Below are 16,637 nucleotides of genomic sequence, written 5' to 3' on the forward strand. Positions count from 1 at the left end.
CCCAAATGCAGGCAACGGGGTTGCGTGTGTGAGGCACCTAAGCACCCTCGGGCCAGGCCCCAACCTGTCCTTCAGGATGGGGCTGCCTTCCCCATCTCCTTCCTTGGACCTTCTAACCAGGTAGACAGAAGCTGCCATCAGCTCAGAGGCTTCATTCAGCACCTGACCGCCTGTCCTGTCCCCTCACCTCCCACAAGGCAGGCAGCTCCTTGATCCCTCTTCCAGTCCTAAGGGAAAGCGTACTGTCTTTTTTGCCTTAAAAAAAACCACCTCACCAGTATAAGCTTTGCTATTTCATCTCTTCCCATTCCTATCAGTGCCTTAACACCCCAAGTCGAACCCCCAATAGGGCAGGCCACCCACTTGCTGCTCTCAGAGGCTTCTCCATGGTGAGGAGCATGAGGAGTAAGTTAGTTATACCATCGAGAAAAAGAATACTTTTTTAAAAAGTCTTTTTTAGAAGGAAAGCTTTCCCAATAAAATTAAAAAATTTTAATATTTATATTATAAACCAAACACTGGCAACCATATGTAGACGTTTGCTATGGACAAATCAGGATTTGAGGTCATCCTTTCTACCTTTTCTCAGAAATTGTATGACTTCCTTCAGTTTACAATTCATGATAAGGAGAGTTTAATATAATGTTAAATAATTTACCACCTACCCTAAAAGTAAGCTATAGGAAACTGAATCAATATTGGGACCAAATAATAACAAGGCTTTAACGGCTCAGTGGTTTTTCTTAAGAGTAGATATAAACCGTGAAAAAGTCACGCTGTTAGCTGAGCTGGAAAACCCATAAAAATAACAGTTCTGCCACAGTGCACAGCCGAATTCTTTCTTTGCTTCCCCGATCCCATCACCAAGCAGCTGTCAGGTTAGACATGGAAGACATAGAAAAATCATACATGTATGGGAAATAATGAAGAGTGAGAAATAGTGTGCAAAAAATAAACTTTAAAATTCTATACTCCAACATCATGTATGTCTAATACTAGGGTTTTCAGTTGGCTGAACACTTGAGCTAATCTCAGGCAGCACCCTCTGGCAGGGCTGGCTGGCATTCAGACCCCAGGGCTTCCACTGTAACAGAAAGTGGTCTTCAGGATGGGGTTTCATAGCCAATCTGCTGGGGCCTCTGGAGAGCCTTGTTGAAGGACGGCATGTGAATTGTGTGCAGGAGTTTCCTGAATGTACTGGGCAAAGTCCCTAGCTGGGCCTCTGCCTTAGCGACTTGCTCCTCCATTCTGGCCACACTGGTGCCGATCATGCCGACAAAGGCCTCAAGTATGTCCACAAACTCGTCTACCTGGTAAGCAGGTCCTCAGTGATGGGCAGTGGCAGAGTGTGTAGCCCAGTGGTGTGGTGCGCCCAGGTCTGGGCCCTTGTCCTTCCATGGCCCTGAGGCGCTGCTGTGGCTCTGGGACACGTTGCCTGTCCCTGCTTCAGGTGGTGCCCTGGGGCTCAGCCTCCTCCACTGGCCCCTCGAAGGGCAGCCTTCCATGGCCTGCGACGCCCAATACTGCTACTTTTAACATGATCCCCTGTATCTTTCAGGCTGGGTCGTGTTCCCCGCCATGGGCAATGTGCCCTTGTGCTGTGTCCTCCTCCTCGGGCAGGCCCTGTGCTCCTGTGCCCTAACTCCAAGGCCAAACTGTGGGGCATCCACCCCCACCCCTGCCCGGCTGTGGTTTTAAAGCTGCAGGACAATGTAAACTTGGTTTCCCTGGCCCAGCAAGGCTGCTGCTGCTCCTCAGAGCCTCCTGTGCTGCCAGCTGAGGCAGCCTCTCTCTCTCAAAGGGGCTTCGGACATGGTCCTGGCCCCACAAGATGGAAGGATCCACCTCCAGAAGTCAGGCCAGATGTGTGTGCTTAATGCGAGACACAGAACAGTTTTTGCCTTCACCCAGGCTGGGGTGTGGAGGCCCCAAACAGGAATACATCTTAATGGCTTGGTTTTTGTTTAGCATTCTCTGCTGGAATCCAGGCTCCAGGCTGCGAGACCAGGAAGGGTGCCATGGCGGCCGCTTCCAATGAACCCAGTTCACGGCATTCCAAGAGGCACGCAGCACCTGCTGCTCTCCACGAGGCTGGGCACAGCTAGAGGCGATTGTCTCCGTTGACCCGAGTCCTTCGTGGGGCCCTGGACAGAAGGGACGAGTGTCCTTACTGGCAGTAGGGCCTTGCAGCCCAGCCCCAGGCCAGACCGTTACAACGCTCATACCCAGGAGAAGAGGGTATCAAAGGACGACCGACTGAGCCACTTCCCATCTCTCTAGCACCCCCTCTGCCGAGATGCATATTGGCACCTACCCCCCACCCCTCACCTTCTCTCCCGGCTGTCAAAATGGTCTGCGAGATGCTCCTGGGAGATGCGAAAGTCCTCAAATGGCTGCTGGTAGCGCGCTTCAAAGGAGCCTTCGCGGGCCCGGCCATGGAAGAGCTGGCCCGAGGCATCGGAGCCTCGCTCCCGCAGGGACGTACCACTGAAGGGACTGAGGTCACCATTCTCCTGCTTCAGTGAGGGAAGTGCACCTGAAGTCAGTGACTCCCCTGCACCTGCAAGGCTGCAGCCCGGCCAGGGTCCCACCCCTGCAGTTACCTTGGCAGGGAAAACGTCGACCTTGACCAGCAGGGACGCCAACTCCAGGTCCTCACTGTAGTTGTTCTTCAAAGGCACTGCTCTGTACCCTGGGAGGAAAGCCTGGCCCTCAGCCTGGGAGGGAGCTGGAAAGGCCCCCACCCTCCCGCCCCAGATCACGGGCAGGGTCCTCACCTGTCTTCAGGCCTTTCACCGGGAAAGTAGCCTGAGCCAAGAAGTTCTGGTCACTAAACATGTCTTCCTCATATACCACAAAGCGCAGGAAAGCGAACTCAGGGTTACTGATTTGGAAGTGGAAGGGCTTGGCCGGCCACACGGGGTTGAGGCCATTGTCCACTGCGAAAGCAAGGATAAAAGGCCTTAGGCCAGTGGTCGGCAAACTGCGGCTCGCGAGCCACGTGTGGCTCTTCCACAAAATACGTGTGGGCGCGCACGTACAGTGTGATTGAAATTTCGTGGCCCCTGCGCAGAAGTCGGTTTTCGGCTCTTAAAAAAAATTTACATCGTTGTACTGCTGATATTTGGCTCTGTTGACTAATGAGTTTGCCGACCACTGCCTTAGGCCATCACCTCAAGAGGACAGGGCCGCTGGTGCAGAGGGGAGGATGAGGACAGTGAGTGGGGAAGGAAGGCTCACCCACAAACTCTGTCTTCTGCTTGCTGTTGTCATACTCAGCTCCAGCAACCTCAATCTCCACAAAGGGACACACAATGCCTCGGCCGTTCTTTGGTAGATGCCGGGCGCCTAGCACCTGTAAGGCAGACAAAGATGGGCCTGGGATTGTCCTTCCTGCTCCCTCCACGTCTTCACTATGCAGTGAAGGCAGTGCGCCCTCTGCTGGGCCCCCAGGACACTGCCCCTTACATCCCTAGGAGTAACTGCTGACGGCAAACGTTCATTTGAAGGTGTCTTAGCTTTAACCAAAATTTTCATGTGAGTTTTTGCAATCTACTTCACATTATATCCATGTCTGTTTTAACATAGAAATCTTTCAAATTACCTCTAGGGGGAAAAAGGAATCTCTTCTCTCGGAAGCAGATGCTCACCCCATACTCTCCTCACACTTCCTCTAAGACTGTTCAGGCCCCAAGCACCCTGAACCCCACATCAGCAGGGGCATCAGGGTTGTTAAAGAACTGCTGCGAAGGCGTGCGAGCCTGGGCCTGTGGCGACTTGCTCTCCTGAGCACCAGGCCCCTGGTTCACCACTGGCACTAGCTTCCTGCCCACATTCTGCCTACTCCTTCCAGGCAGTGGTTACCCTCGGCTTGGCTTCAGGAGCAGCCTGACTCCTTAGTCAAGAGCCAGCCCTGTTCACCGGGCTGCCTCTGGCCTGTGCCACTCACTGTCCAGCCCCACTGCAGAGACTGCTAGCTGCCTTTCCACCTCAGAGGACAGTTACGTCTTCTTCAAGCTCAACAACAGAGCAGTGCCCTTCCCAGTCTTATTAACCAGCATCCCAGCATCCCATCTCTAACTCCTGAAACGAGAGCAGTGGAGCAGCCCCCTTCCCACTCTGAAGCCCACCTCGATGCAGATGGCGCATGGCTCCAGCCCGCGGAGGCTGCTCTTGTCAAAGGGGTCGAAGGCCTCGTCCCGCATGGTGCTGGGCTGCAGCACATAGCCACAGTGCCCGCCGGTCATGAAGAGGGCCTGGTTCATCTGCATGGGCTTGTCTGCAAGAGCCAGGTTAGTGACCTCCAGCCCCACTGCCCGGGGTGCTCCTCCCCACCCCGCAGAGCACCTCCTCACCTGGGGTCTGGAAGTTGAGGGCCACCAGCTGACTGCCACAGATCCACATGGGCAAGGGGTCATAATTGGAGGAGTCCAGCCGCTGGCCCTTGGGGTAGATGCGGGAGAGCTGCAGCCGGTTGTACTGCAGGAACTTCTTGCCTTTGGCCTTGTTCACATACTTCTCAGCCTTGGTTTCCGGAAAGGATGACATGTCCCGGTAGCAGGCACGTTCTGTGCCAATCTCTGGGCCAAACAGGGAGAACACTTACAGAGCCCGCCCACCCAGGCAGTGTTGGGGGGCCAGCACCCGGGACTAAATACTACTGCACCCCCCATGGAGAGCACCCCCACTGGGCCTCGGCCCTTACTCTCTTCATCGAAGGGGACAGGCCGGCAGTAGACGACAAGCTCGGAGAGTTCCAGGGCGATCTTCTTCCTCCGCTCCATCATCTTCCCCTCAGTGAGCTGGTGACACACACAAGGGCGCTGTAGCCCCAGGCAGAGTGGGGACCGAGAAGAAAGTAGCCCCTGCCAGCCTTGGCCAGTCCACACAGTAGGTCCCCTGCACCTTCCAGACCCCACTGGACCATACACAGAGCCCTCTATTTCGGCCTCGACCCCGAACTGTCCCTCCTCTCTGCCCGAGGAGACGGTGGGGTCCGGGTTGGCTGCACTACCCAAGGATGCTTTGTCACCATTTGGTACCTAACTTTCCTCAGGCCAAAGGGCCATCACCTCCTGGTTCCCTGTGACTTCACTGGGGACTTGGGCCTCTGGCTCGGTCTTCTGTACCCCAAGGACCATCCTTCCACCACCCTGAGCCTTTCTGCCTCAGCTCCCCCAGTCCAACACAACATCTACTTCCACAGCCACATTTTGGCGACAGAAGCCCACTCCTGAGAGCCCCCATCCTGTCCTCTTACCCCTGGAGGTCCACTTCCACCAGGGACTCATGTACTCATAGCCTCTTCCACTTTCAGCCTAGACCCTGGGATCCATCCCTCCAGCCACCTGATCTGCCAGTTCCTTATCTCAGACCACACTTTTGGCACAATCCTCAGACCCCCTCTGTTCAGCTCACAAATCTGCTTTGAGGCCATTCTACCCCACCCTAAATGACTAGGGCAAAGGGCCACCAAGTAGTAATTCCCTTATCCTTGCGAGTACTTCCTTCTCTCCGTTCCCTAGGCTCCGTGGAAGGGTCCTCCCTTCCCCAGAAGGCTGACCATTCCAGCCAAGCTCGGGCTCCATCCTGCTGGCTCCTGAGCTGTTGGCATTAATGCCCATCCAAATCCCAGCCCTCTGCTCTCTCCCACAGCCAGGTCCTAAAGAGCCTGGCCACTGCCATGGCTCTTGACAGTGTCACCAAGGCCATTTTCTGCTGCCAAACCCAACGGGTACTTTCAGATTCTTACCGGGCCTGTGGGCGACTCCACAGCCCTGTCCTTCCCAGGCTCCTTCCTCCTCTACAGTCCTCATGCCTCCTGAGCACCCACACCTGCTTCCAGCCCAGGCCTTTTCCTCTTACCTCTGCCCTTTGTATCCAATTGCCCGACTGAGAAGACCCACCTGGATGGCCTCACGTATCAACACACCCTAACAGGCCACCTCACTAGCTCATGTGGGTTTCCTCCAGATCCTTGCCTAGAGGCTCACATGCTGTCCACCCAGCACCCCGCAGACTCCAGCAGGCACTCACCCTGGCATCTGCGGTCTGGGCCACTTCACGGATCTTTTTCACCCAGTCCTGCAGCTCCTCCTGTGAGTCGGCAGCAACATCCAGGGACCACTGCGCCACTGATGCCATACTGATGGAGAAGACGAACGGCCGGTTGTTCTTGCCCTCGGGACGGATGGCTGGGGGAGCAAGAGAAGAGCTTGGTCAGACATTTCTCGGTGCCTTCACCAAGTTTTCTCATCACCTTTTCTCCTCCCAACACTCGGAGAGAGGCAGCGCTACTCTGCCAGGCCTATTTGCACTGCCGGAGTGGGGAGGCCAGGGCTTGAACCCGGTCTGTCTGATATAGGCCTCCAATCTGGCCCCTGGGCCCTTCCCCAACCATCTGTCACACTCTATGACTCAACCCATTGGGACTGTGGATGTCAGCATCAGCCGCTGTGCCTGGCCCAGGGTGAGCATGCAGAAAGGATCCTGGGTGGTGTCAAGGGGGTGTCTAAGTATGGGAAGAGCTCAGAGTGAGAGCAGCCTTTGGGGCCACCACTGGTCTCCCCACTTGGAGCATGGAGAGAGCCTGAGGAACAGTGGGTGAGAGAAGGGGATGGGGCTCACCAATCTGACAAGCTGGAACATCCAAGACCCCCCGCAGCAGGTCCCCCAGGGGGCTGTTCTCGTCCAAGTGCTGTGGGAAGCAAAGCCCACAGGTTCGTCAGCAGGTCTCCTGTATACATGCGTGTGAGGGGATGTCTGTTGCATATGACAAATACATCTTACAAGTGTGCACGTGATTAAACAGACGTGGCACGTGTGTGTTGGAGACCATGGACGCCACGGCTGTGATGACCGCACATGTGGGGTGGCTGTCATGCGCAGGCACACCTGACTGTGTGATGGGTGTGTGCACAGGGAAGCTGGTTGTGGGACTCCTGTTCTGCCAGCAGTTCTAGCCTCACCTCCCTCTCAGGTTCCAGGACTGCTGGGCTGACCATCTCCTCCACGTAGTTTGACGGGAACCAGAGTTGCTTCTTCCCACCATAGTCTCCCCGCCACCTGTGGAAGCCACAAGCTGCTGACCCCCAGCAACCACCCCAAACTCCCATGAGGAGGGTATCCTTTGGGACCCCCACACCTAAGCCAAGGCAGGCACTGCGGAGACACACGTGGGACAGATGGGCACTTATAGGGCTCTCCAGCCCAGGGACCCAGCTCACCAGCCTCCGTCCTGCTTCTCCACATTCTGGATGATGGCGCTCTTGGTGAAAGTCAGCTCGTCGTCTCTCTGGGCCTTGTAGTCAAAGAGGGCTTTGACTGCACACTGCACGGGGAGAAGCAGCGGTGAGCCCAGTCCCTGCCCGCCACTCTGCTGACTGCAGCCTCATGTGCACACACCAGCGCCTGGGCTTCCCAGCTGGGGCCCAGGCAGCAGCCCGCCTAGTTGCAGTCCTCAACACTGCCCTGCAGGAGGCTCCAGGACAGATGTCACTGGGGACAGAGCCACGCCTCTACCAGGGAAGCACCTCGGGGCCCAGGTGAAACCTTGCAGGCCCCGGCCTGGGCCCCAGCAGTTAGGGCTGGCGGGCCGGGAGGGAGTGCCTCCCCTGGGGCCCCATCATTCCTCATCTGAAAAATAAAAAGAAGGAACCTTCTCCCAGGCTCCCTGGCTGCTGAGGAAAAGGGGGGGGGGTGGGGAAGGGATAGGGCACAGCTCTTACCCCTTAAAGAAAAAGGCAAAAGAGAAAGGTCCTGTCTGAAAGATTGCCACGAGGTGAGGGAGTTAGTAAAAACAGTTTTCTGACAAGTGTGCTCCCCTTCCCCCCACTGCTGCCAAGGAGGAAACCAGGGTTACCCCGGGGAACAGTCTACAGGATCAGTGCTGACCCCCAGGGACGGGCTGGAAGGGGTTGGCCCTGAGAGAGCTGCGGCCACACACCAACCACACATCTCTCACAACCTCTCAGGCCTCGGAAAACCACAAACACCACTTCTCCACAAAGACCACAGATGGGCTCTGAGCAGAGAAATGTAAGCCCCAAGCAGTTGGGGACGATCCCCAGCTTCCTGTGCCCACAGGCCCAAGGCTGTACCTTAAAAGTCGGCATAGGGTTTGCCTCCACATAAAAGCCAGGGTTGCGTCCCTCATACAGGGCTCCATAGTCAGGCTCCTAGAAAGGGGACAGAAAGGGACACGTTAACACCCAGAGACGAAAGGGGTGCTGGCTGCCACATGCCCCTTTCCTAGGGCAGCTGGTCACTAAGTCTGCCCTCTTCACTGGCGCCTGGTCTTCCTACCTCAGTGGGCATGGCCTCACCCCTTCCTCTCTCCCCGTTCTTAGCTTGAGACCCACCCCATTAGCGAGCTCTCTGCAGCAGAGCTGTTCGGCAGTTCCCTCACTCACTGCTGAGCCTGGCCCCCAGCACACTCCTCTCCACCACCCCAGCTCCATGGATGGCAGTCTTTTCCCTGGCCATCCGCGTCACTGATGACAAGAGTCTCAAGTGGATCTCCCGTCCCAGACTCCTTCCTTTTATCCAAGGCCATGACCCTGGTCCAGAACCCTAACTGTCGCTGCACCATCAGGTCCTGCCTTTTCACCAGTCTCCTCCCCCTGGAGCTCTGTCCTCCACGATTCCACTTCTGTAGCCTACTCTCTCCTGCCCCAGGAACATTCTAGTCCACACCCAGCTGGATAAGCCCCCAGCCTTGGGCCCATCCTCTCCCTGTGTGGACTCCAGGACCTCCTCACCCACAACCTGGCCCACAGGGACCTCTGTTTGAATGGCCGTCCCCCACCTCATCGGCCTAACTTGTGCCCAGTCCTGCCCCACACATCTGGATTATCCCGACTGGTAGATTCTGGGCCGCCCAGCAGTGAGCCCGGGAGGGTCATGCTGGTCTCTCCCCTGCCTGCTGCAGCCCTCAACCGGTCCTCACAGCTGTGCCTATCTTCTCCAGTGCCTCCTCATTGATGGGATAGCGCAGCTTCATCTTTCGATACAGCGGATGCTTCTCATAGTAGCTGATGAGGTCGACGAGGCTGTCAAACTCCGAGTTGCCCAGCATCACCGTCTGGCCCTCCTGCTGGACGCGGCAATGCTTGATCTTGCCTTCAGCCCTTGACAAGGACAGAACAGTCACACAGGGGACCAGCTGCAGGCCAGCACCACCTCCAGCATCCCAGGCCACATGTCTCACCGGAAGGAGATGGCGTAGGAGTTGGGCTCATTCCGTTTCCGCACCAGGAAGGCCCCATCACGGGGGACGCGCATCAGCATGTGCTCAGCCTGCGCTCTGGTCAGGCTCGCGTGGTACCATCTGAGGACAGGCCTGAGTCAGGACCCCTCCCTCCATCACCACTCAGGTCCCACCCGCCCCCATCCCCGCCCTCACTCTTTGCTTTCGTGGGCATTGGTCTGGGGGACAGGCTCCGAGAGGCGCATCTCAAATTCATTGCAGCGCAGGGGCACCTGCTGGTAGTGCGTGATGAGGTCATAGAGTGAGTCAAATACAAGGTTGTCTGTCAAGAAGAACTTGGGGGTCCCAGCATCCTGCCGGGAGTGGATCCGGCAGTGTTGGACCTTCCCGTTCCGCCTGAGGGGAGAGGGGAAGCAGTGAGTACAGGCCCGAGTACCAAACAGGCATCAAATCTCAGAGCGGGGACAGGGCAGCCCTGCAGGAGGGAGGCTTCTAACTGGGTAAGTGTGTGTGAGCTTGTGGGCGAGATTAAATGTTTCCCCTGAAAGCCTGGAAGGAAAGAAAATGAATCACAGCTACCTCAGGGTGGTGCTGCACCCATGTGCACAAGCACAGGGAGTGGGTTACCAGAAAGAGAGGGTGTAGTCGCCAACGAAGGTCTCGCTCTCGCGCACTAGGAAGGAGCCATCGGGGGCCCCGGTCTCAATGCAGTACTCAGTCAGCAGGCGCTCGGCGATGTGCCGCCCGTCCCGTCCTGCCCCGAGCTTCCCGTGGAACCACTTCTCATTGGAGTGCAGCTCTGTGCTGCCACTGGCCTGCACGGAGGAGGACGACAGCAAAGACACTCAGTGACTCTGAGCCCAGCCCAGCCCCCAGCCCTGGGCTGGCCCCTCACCTCCTTGGGCTCTTCCTCATCCTCATTGCCCTGGTCACTGCTGGTCTCCTCAGAGTAGTAGATCTTGCTGCTGGTCAGAACAAAGTAGTGGGGATACCACTCCTGGAAGAGACGGAAGTGGGGCCATGACAGGGTGCTCCCCCCACCTGTCCCACCCTGCCCAGCCCGGCCCGGCCAGTTCTGCCCTCACGTGGTTCACGGGGTCTTCCAGGTAGAGGATGCCATTCTTGATGGAGTTGCTGATGTCGTTCTCAGAGTACATCACAGATGAAGGCACCTCCTCATAGGCACTGCCCTCAGCCAGCTTCTTGTGCTGTGGGTAGCAGGCCAGGATATGGCAGTGCCAGCCGGAGTCCCAGAGCCCCACTGCCTCACCTAGGCCCCAGACCAGCAGCTGGACCAATGACCGTAGAGAGGTGCTGAGCAGGGGGCCCACCAGCCCATCACCCCTACCTTGATAAGGATCTTCCTCTTGAGCTGGTTGGGTGAAGGGAGCCCGTCGGCGGCAATGTCCACGGGCTTGGTGAGGAGTGTGTCCCCGAGCACTTTCTTGAAGTACTGGGCCATGTTCCTCTGCTGAGCAATGCTGCAGTGGTCCTCGATGGACAGGATAACTGGGTACCTGCAGGTAGGGGGCCAGGTGGTGGGAGCACACTGTCACGACTCCGGTCTCTTCCAGAAGTGGTATCCTCACTACTTCGTTCTGACACAGACCCTACAGTTGGTTCTGCAGAATCAAGTCTCGGTCCAAACAGCCCTCACAGTGAGGTGTTAGGAGCCAAGGGCCTGGGGTCCCATTTACAGGGAGCTTTCCCAGAGAGGAGGCGGGTTCTGGCCACTGGAAGGGTGAAGGGGTGCTAAAGGGGCACCTTGGGGACTCAGATCTGCCACAATCCCATGAGTTGGTCCCACAGTGGAGGCTGCCCCAGCGAGAGAGAGATCCCACACCAAAGGGGTCAGGAAAGAGGAGAAGCAGCCTCCAAATTCAGCTACTGGGGGACCCTGGTGATTCCTTCAGTGAGGCAGCAGAGACCAGTGCCCTGGTCACTGCGGATCTCCTCCCAGAGCCCATCCCACAGTGACCATAGGTGAGGTGAATAGGAATTGTAGAATGGGACATGGGACAAAGACAATTTTCTGGGCTGTGAGGGGAAGAGTTGGCAGGACAATGGTCAGGGTTAAGGAAGTATCTTTTTTAAGGACAGGAAGAGTTTGACTGTGTTCCACAACCTAAAGAGAAGGACCCACAAAAGAGGGGACAAGGATGCAGGAAACAGGGAGTTCCGTGGGAAGCAATGGCTCGCGCAAGCAGCAGGAGAGGAAGGATGGAGATGAAAGGCAGGTGAAATGGGAACAGGGCCTTTGAGGGGGTCCTCTGCCTTTTGCCATAGGAGAGAGCTGAAACCCAGCCAAGCCAGGGTCCCTACCCACACTCACTCTGAGGCCACGAAGGCATGCTCCTTGATGGTGTGCAGGACGTCTGAGAACTTGATCTTGGTCGTAAGGGTGTGTCCATGGTAAATGACTGGCATCCCATCCGGGCCGTCCCAGCAGTCCACTGGGGAGCAACATGAGTACCGTCAAGTGGGCAGGCCTCCCATCCTCCTCCCCCAGCCCTGGCCCCAACGCACATTCAATACAGCGACAGCCCATGCGCAGGCAGCGAGCGTAGGCTTCCAGGGAGGACTCGCTGGAGAACTGGTCCCCGGTCAGGTACCTAGATGGGGAAAGGAAAGGCAGGGTGGTCAGCTGAGTCCCACCCTCCCCAGGTCGGGCTGGGTGGGGCCAAGGGCGCCGCTCACGTGTTGTGCGAGGAGGAGATCCAGTAGTGGGAGAGAGGGTTGTTCATGGTGTCCGGGCACACCGCATCCAGCTGCGAGTTCCACACACTGTTCTCCTTGGAGAACAGGAAGGTGACAAACTGTCCAGGAACACATGGGGGAAGGGAAGAGAAACTGAGCCCCAGGCCTAGCCCACTGGTGGGGGAAGCAGAGAGGATGCTCAATCTCAAGTGGGGTGGGCAAGGTAGACAGTGAGGGGAACAAGGTGGCACCCCTAAGGCAGATCGGCTCCTGGAAACCTGGTGGGGTTCTGGTCAGCCCGACCCATCTCTCTGACAGAGAGGTGAAAGGCAGGCCTCACCTCCTCCAGGGAGAAGTATGGCTCCTCAATCTCTCTCAAGGGGTCTCGGAGGAAGTCGAGCATGAACTCCTGCACCTGGAGTCGGTCGACAGCCCACAGCTCCTGATGGGGGTGGGCAAGGTGGGGCACATGAGAGGCTCCAGTCAGTGATGAGCCCAGCCCCCTTCAGCTGGGAACCCTGGCCCAGTCCCAGCCCAGCCCAGCATACCGCCTGGTACTCGAGGAGGAACTGCTGGAACTCCGGAAGGGACATTCGGCAGAGCTCCGGCCGCTCCCCTGCCCTGCAGGAGAGAAGGGAAATGCCTGGCGGCCAGCTGGCTCGCATGGTCCACAGACAATAAGGGGCCCCTTGGAAGGCAGAGCCCAGCTCCCAGCCAGCACAGCTGCCAAGAATGATCCAATATGGCTCACCCCCTCCCACTGCCTTCCACTTGCATAAGGAACCCCACCTCCCCACTTCAAACCAAACCTTGGGGCGCAGGCTTCCAAGAAGGGGAGGTCCATCTGCAGGAGACAGAACCTGGTCAGAGTGGGAGCCCTGGGAGGCCATGTGGGAAAGGGGCTCTCAGAAAGAAAAGCTGGGGTGACAGATGGGGGTAGGCCTCAAGAGAAGAGCTGGAGAAATGGCACCCAAAAGCCCCCAAGCAGGGCAGCAGGGCTGACGCAAGCAGGGCTGGGACAGGAGAGCAGGGGCAAGGGCCGTGGGAGGGCAGGTAGCTTCATGCACCGTCTTCTGGTCGCTGTACATGAGGCTGCGGTACACCTGAGCAAACTGCCCATAGGTGATATCGCTGCTGCGCAGCTCCAGGTCCTGCAAGGTACACCACAGGATTCTGGTCAGCCCCACTGGCCATGGCTCCCGGCCTCCCCCACCCACCCGCAGATAGCCCAGGAGGCCCTTACCGTCAGCCGCTCTCGGAGGGAGCGCATGTTGGGGACCCGGTAGTTGACCTGGGACAGCATATTCTTCAGGTCCTTGGCTGATATACTAAAGAAATATGAACATCTCCAGTGGCCTCACCCAACCTCTCATGACCTCTGACCTGTAGGCTAAATCCACCTGGGACTAGACAGGTAAACAGCACTACTCTGAGACTTGAAGTCCTGAGGATGAGGCTGGATCAGAGCCCTTTCTCTCAGTTTGGTTTCCTCATCTGAGCAAAGAAAAGCCCAGGGTTCTGGCAAGGAAGGAGTGACCAGTCTCAGTAAAGTGAGGCCCTCCTCCCACCAGCCCTGATCCAGCCCGTACCTCTGGACCCCAGCTCTCTGGCTCCCATCTGGACAGAGCGGGGCAGTCAGATGCTGCAGGTCCAGCTCATGCAGCCTCCCCCTCCCCCTCCCCGCCTCTGCCTCTAAGGGGAAGTTCAGCAGTGCCTCCAACACCACCCCAGGGATGCTGGGAGTTTGAACCTCCGCACGGGCACTGGGGGGACTTAAGAGGAGGTCACTCAATCAAATACCACTGCCGGTGACTTGGCACCCTCTTAGGCCTGACGGGAAGCATCCCCTGCCCTCCAGGGGTGCCCTGCCAGGAAGTGGGGCTAGAGGATACTGCTGGGCCTAGAACAGGATGGAGAAGATGGGGGAAAGGCTTTCTCTCCTGGGAGGATGGCAACCACTCCTCTTCCTGCTCAAGAGCCTGGCAGTCAGCACCCAAACTCCCGAGCGAATCCAGCTCTGTACTGAGGGGTTCAGTCTGCCACCATCAAGTGCTGTTCAGAAGCACTGGCCCTGTGTAGATGCCAGCTGTCTGACCCTGTCACCAGGAGGTCGGCCGTCAGGGTCCTCACTTCGCAGGTAAGAAACTTGCTGCATCACTCCACATTCGCTCTGTGGACTCTGCCATCAGCATTGCAAGCAGGCTGTTCTCTCTCTCACCCAAAACACATGTCTTGCCCCTGTATACCGCTCTAGCTACTGCCCACCCCCTTGTCTGCTCCCCTTCACAGCAATGCCTTAAAGGAGCCATCCATTCCCTGAACCCTCTCCATTGCCTGTCTCAAGGTCACCACAACCTCTGTGCTATGAAGTCCAAGCTTATCTCCCTGGGCCTCCATCTTCACCACACCTGGAGGCCTGGCACAGCTGACTGCTCCCTCTCCCTGGGCTTCCAGAACCGGGCCCCCTCTTACCTCACAAGCTGCTACATCGCTTGGCAAGTTCATTACCTCTCCAATCCCCAACACCCAAGCAGCCTGGGACCAGCCACTGGCCCTCTTCCCTTTTCTTGTTACACTTACCCCCAGGTGATTCTAGCCTCATGGCCTTCCTATCATCTAAATGCTCCCCAGGTTAACATCTCCACCCCAACTTCTTCCCTACACTCCATTTGCCCACTTACCTACTAATGTCGCTACCTGAACATCTAAGGGCATCATGGAACTTCACACACCCCAATGAACTGGTAAGCCCCCAAATGTGCTCCTCCCAGGCTTCCCATCTGTCAAGGGCAGCTCTGCCTTTCCAGATTCTCAGGCCAAAAAGCTGTCACCCTCGACTCCTCTTTTTCTCACACCCACAAGTCCCACGTCCGCCCTGACCCAAGCCCTCCCCCGATCTTTCACCCACAGTGCTAGAGTTGCTGCCCTGGACTCTCCACTAGCAGCCAGCAAGCCTGTGTAAGTGAATTCGGGTCATGTCTCTCTTCCTCCCTGGCTTCCCGTCTCTCAAAGACAGTCATGACCTGGTCTTTGTCCCCCATCTCTCCTTGGCCCCTCTGGCTATCACACTACAGCTTTAAAGTACCCCCTGCACACATTACAAGCCACTTGGCCTCTTTCCAGGACGCCCAGAGCTAGCTCTGCACTTCCTGTCTCTGCCTAAAGCGTCAGGGCACATGGCTTCTTGTCCCTGGCCTCTCTTGGCAGCTTGCACCATGGCCACCAGAGGGCTTTCTGCAGGAAGCTACTTGTGCCAGAACCACCTGCCAAACCCCAGCCCCTTGGAGGCAGGTCCTCTGAGTCCTCTGGTTCTTCAGGCAGCTGCCCTGAGGCATGGTTACTGTTATGGGTGCCCCAGCTCACCCTGCTGGGCTAGAGCCACAGCTCAGGACCTACCGATCCTCACGATTCCGATCCACCGAGTAGAACTGCTTCCGCAGCCACCTGGAGGGAGAAGCCTGCAGTGAGAGCCACTTCTCCAGCCAGGGCCAGGCCCAGGGAGGTCAGCAGGCTGTCCCTGCCCTGCTCCCTAGATCCCAACGCCCCCAACTCTAACCACAGGGTCAGGGGTGGTTCTTACCTCTCAATCTGCAGGGGTGTGGCTGCCTGCAATGTGTCCTCCATCAGCCAAGTCAAGCCCTTGATCCACATGTTCACTTCATCCTCAGATGTAGCTGTGAGTGAGGGGTGAACAGCTGAACTGAGGACACATACCACCCACGGAGCCAGAGACCAGGGGACATTCCCCTTAACTATTCCCCTGTCTCCGCCAGCCCCTCAACTCCCACCTTGCAGACTGAGGGTCTTCAGGCGGAATTCCATCCCATACAGGATGACAAAGCAGTGTGATTGATCCGGTCGGAAAGCAGGGTCCTCTTGATAGCGATCAAAGTCCCGTGAAGTCTTCCCTGGGCGGATCTCCTTGATTTCTCGAATGTCAACTAGGAAGGTAGAGAAGAGGTCAAGGTCAGGCTGGGGTCTCTGAGACTTAGCAATGAAACAAGGGCAACCTGGTTTCCTCACTTAATACCACACTCTCCCTCAGGGAGGGACCACAGAGAGACTCCCCTCCTGGAGGGGCAGACAGCTGGGTGACGAGAGCTGAGGTGCACCTAAGCATACCTCTGCTCAAAGCTGAGAGGTCTGAGTGAGCTGTCTGGGGGAGAGGGAGCTTGGTCCCGTGTACCTTTCCCTTGCTAAGAATACAGCAGGTTACTCTGACCTGAAAAAAAGCTGGAACCTAGAAAGAGAAACAGGCTGTTCTGTGAGGACCATTTCCTTACACAAAGTACACAAACCAAATTGCACAGTCCCTTGGGGAGGGCGGGGCTGGGCAGGATCAGGCCCAAAGAACTGGTGCACCCCTGAAATGGCCGACCCTCTGAAGTCACCCACAAGCGAATGTCAGCAAGAGGCCTCGTCCCCCAAAGCAGCAGCTGTCCATGGGGTGTTTCCTATCCTGGCTATCAGGCTGTGCATGCTCCTACCCTAACACAGCACAGATGGGGAGCATAGGCCTGAATGCCAGACACCTGCCTCGGCCGCTAATCCAGAGATGATGCTGAGTGACTCGTTTGCCTTTCAGTCTCGGTTTCACCATGTATAAAGAAAGGGCTAGACTGCGCTTCTCTAGAAGGCAGAGTGGTAGAAAACCATTCATGGGCTCTGGGCTGGAACCCAGCTCAGGTCATATTAGCTGTGTGACCTCAGCAGAGTGACAACTGCCTGACCC

At 57.0% G+C, this 16,637-nt stretch overlaps 1 protein-coding gene across 2 annotated transcripts in view; it reads right to left on the minus strand.

Annotated features, from left to right (window-relative positions):
- Window positions 1-1,128: 1,128 nt before the first annotated feature.
- Window positions 1,129-16,637, minus strand: part of PLCG1 (phospholipase C gamma 1) — a 36,849-nt gene continuing 21,340 nt past the window's right edge. Inside the window, exons 3-33 of one of the 2 annotated variants that reach the window (XM_079783783.1) lie at window positions 15,694-15,846; window positions 15,486-15,579; window positions 15,302-15,349; window positions 13,149-13,233; window positions 12,973-13,056; window positions 12,715-12,749; window positions 12,454-12,526; window positions 12,246-12,347; window positions 11,906-12,024; window positions 11,735-11,820; window positions 11,541-11,661; window positions 10,557-10,725; window positions 10,294-10,416; window positions 10,104-10,205; window positions 9,836-10,023; window positions 9,404-9,604; window positions 9,209-9,328; window positions 8,948-9,128; window positions 8,100-8,177; window positions 7,227-7,330; window positions 6,969-7,065; window positions 6,628-6,697; window positions 6,037-6,194; window positions 4,706-4,802; window positions 4,356-4,580; window positions 4,131-4,279; window positions 3,241-3,355; window positions 2,778-2,939; window positions 2,604-2,692; window positions 2,329-2,513; window positions 1,129-2,144 (exon numbers count right to left, since the gene is read on the minus strand). In XM_079783783.1, coding sequence (XP_079639909.1) covers window positions 2,102-2,144; window positions 2,329-2,513; window positions 2,604-2,692; window positions 2,778-2,939; window positions 3,241-3,355; window positions 4,131-4,279; window positions 4,356-4,580; window positions 4,706-4,802; window positions 6,037-6,194; window positions 6,628-6,697; window positions 6,969-7,065; window positions 7,227-7,330; window positions 8,100-8,177; window positions 8,948-9,128; window positions 9,209-9,328; window positions 9,404-9,604; window positions 9,836-10,023; window positions 10,104-10,205; window positions 10,294-10,416; window positions 10,557-10,725; window positions 11,541-11,661; window positions 11,735-11,820; window positions 11,906-12,024; window positions 12,246-12,347; window positions 12,454-12,526; window positions 12,715-12,749; window positions 12,973-13,056; window positions 13,149-13,233; window positions 15,302-15,349; window positions 15,486-15,579; window positions 15,694-15,846 — 3,656 coding nt within the window. In that variant the 3' untranslated portion in view covers window positions 1,129-2,101. Of the gene's footprint in view, window positions 2,145-2,328; window positions 2,517-2,603; window positions 2,693-2,777; window positions 2,940-3,240; window positions 3,356-4,130; window positions 4,280-4,355; window positions 4,581-4,705; window positions 4,803-6,036; window positions 6,195-6,627; window positions 6,698-6,968; window positions 7,066-7,226; window positions 7,331-8,099; window positions 8,178-8,947; window positions 9,129-9,208; window positions 9,329-9,403; window positions 9,605-9,835; window positions 10,024-10,103; window positions 10,206-10,293; window positions 10,417-10,556; window positions 10,726-11,540; window positions 11,662-11,734; window positions 11,821-11,905; window positions 12,025-12,245; window positions 12,348-12,453; window positions 12,527-12,714; window positions 12,750-12,972; window positions 13,057-13,148; window positions 13,234-15,301; window positions 15,350-15,485; window positions 15,580-15,693; window positions 15,847-16,637 lie in introns of both variants that reach the window. The other variant, XM_079783782.1, reaches the window with a different exon arrangement.

This window comes from Cnephaeus nilssonii, assembly GCF_951640355.1.
Source record: "Cnephaeus nilssonii genome assembly, chromosome: 11".
Classification (NCBI taxonomy): domain Eukaryota; kingdom Metazoa; phylum Chordata; class Mammalia; order Chiroptera; family Vespertilionidae; genus Cnephaeus; species Cnephaeus nilssonii.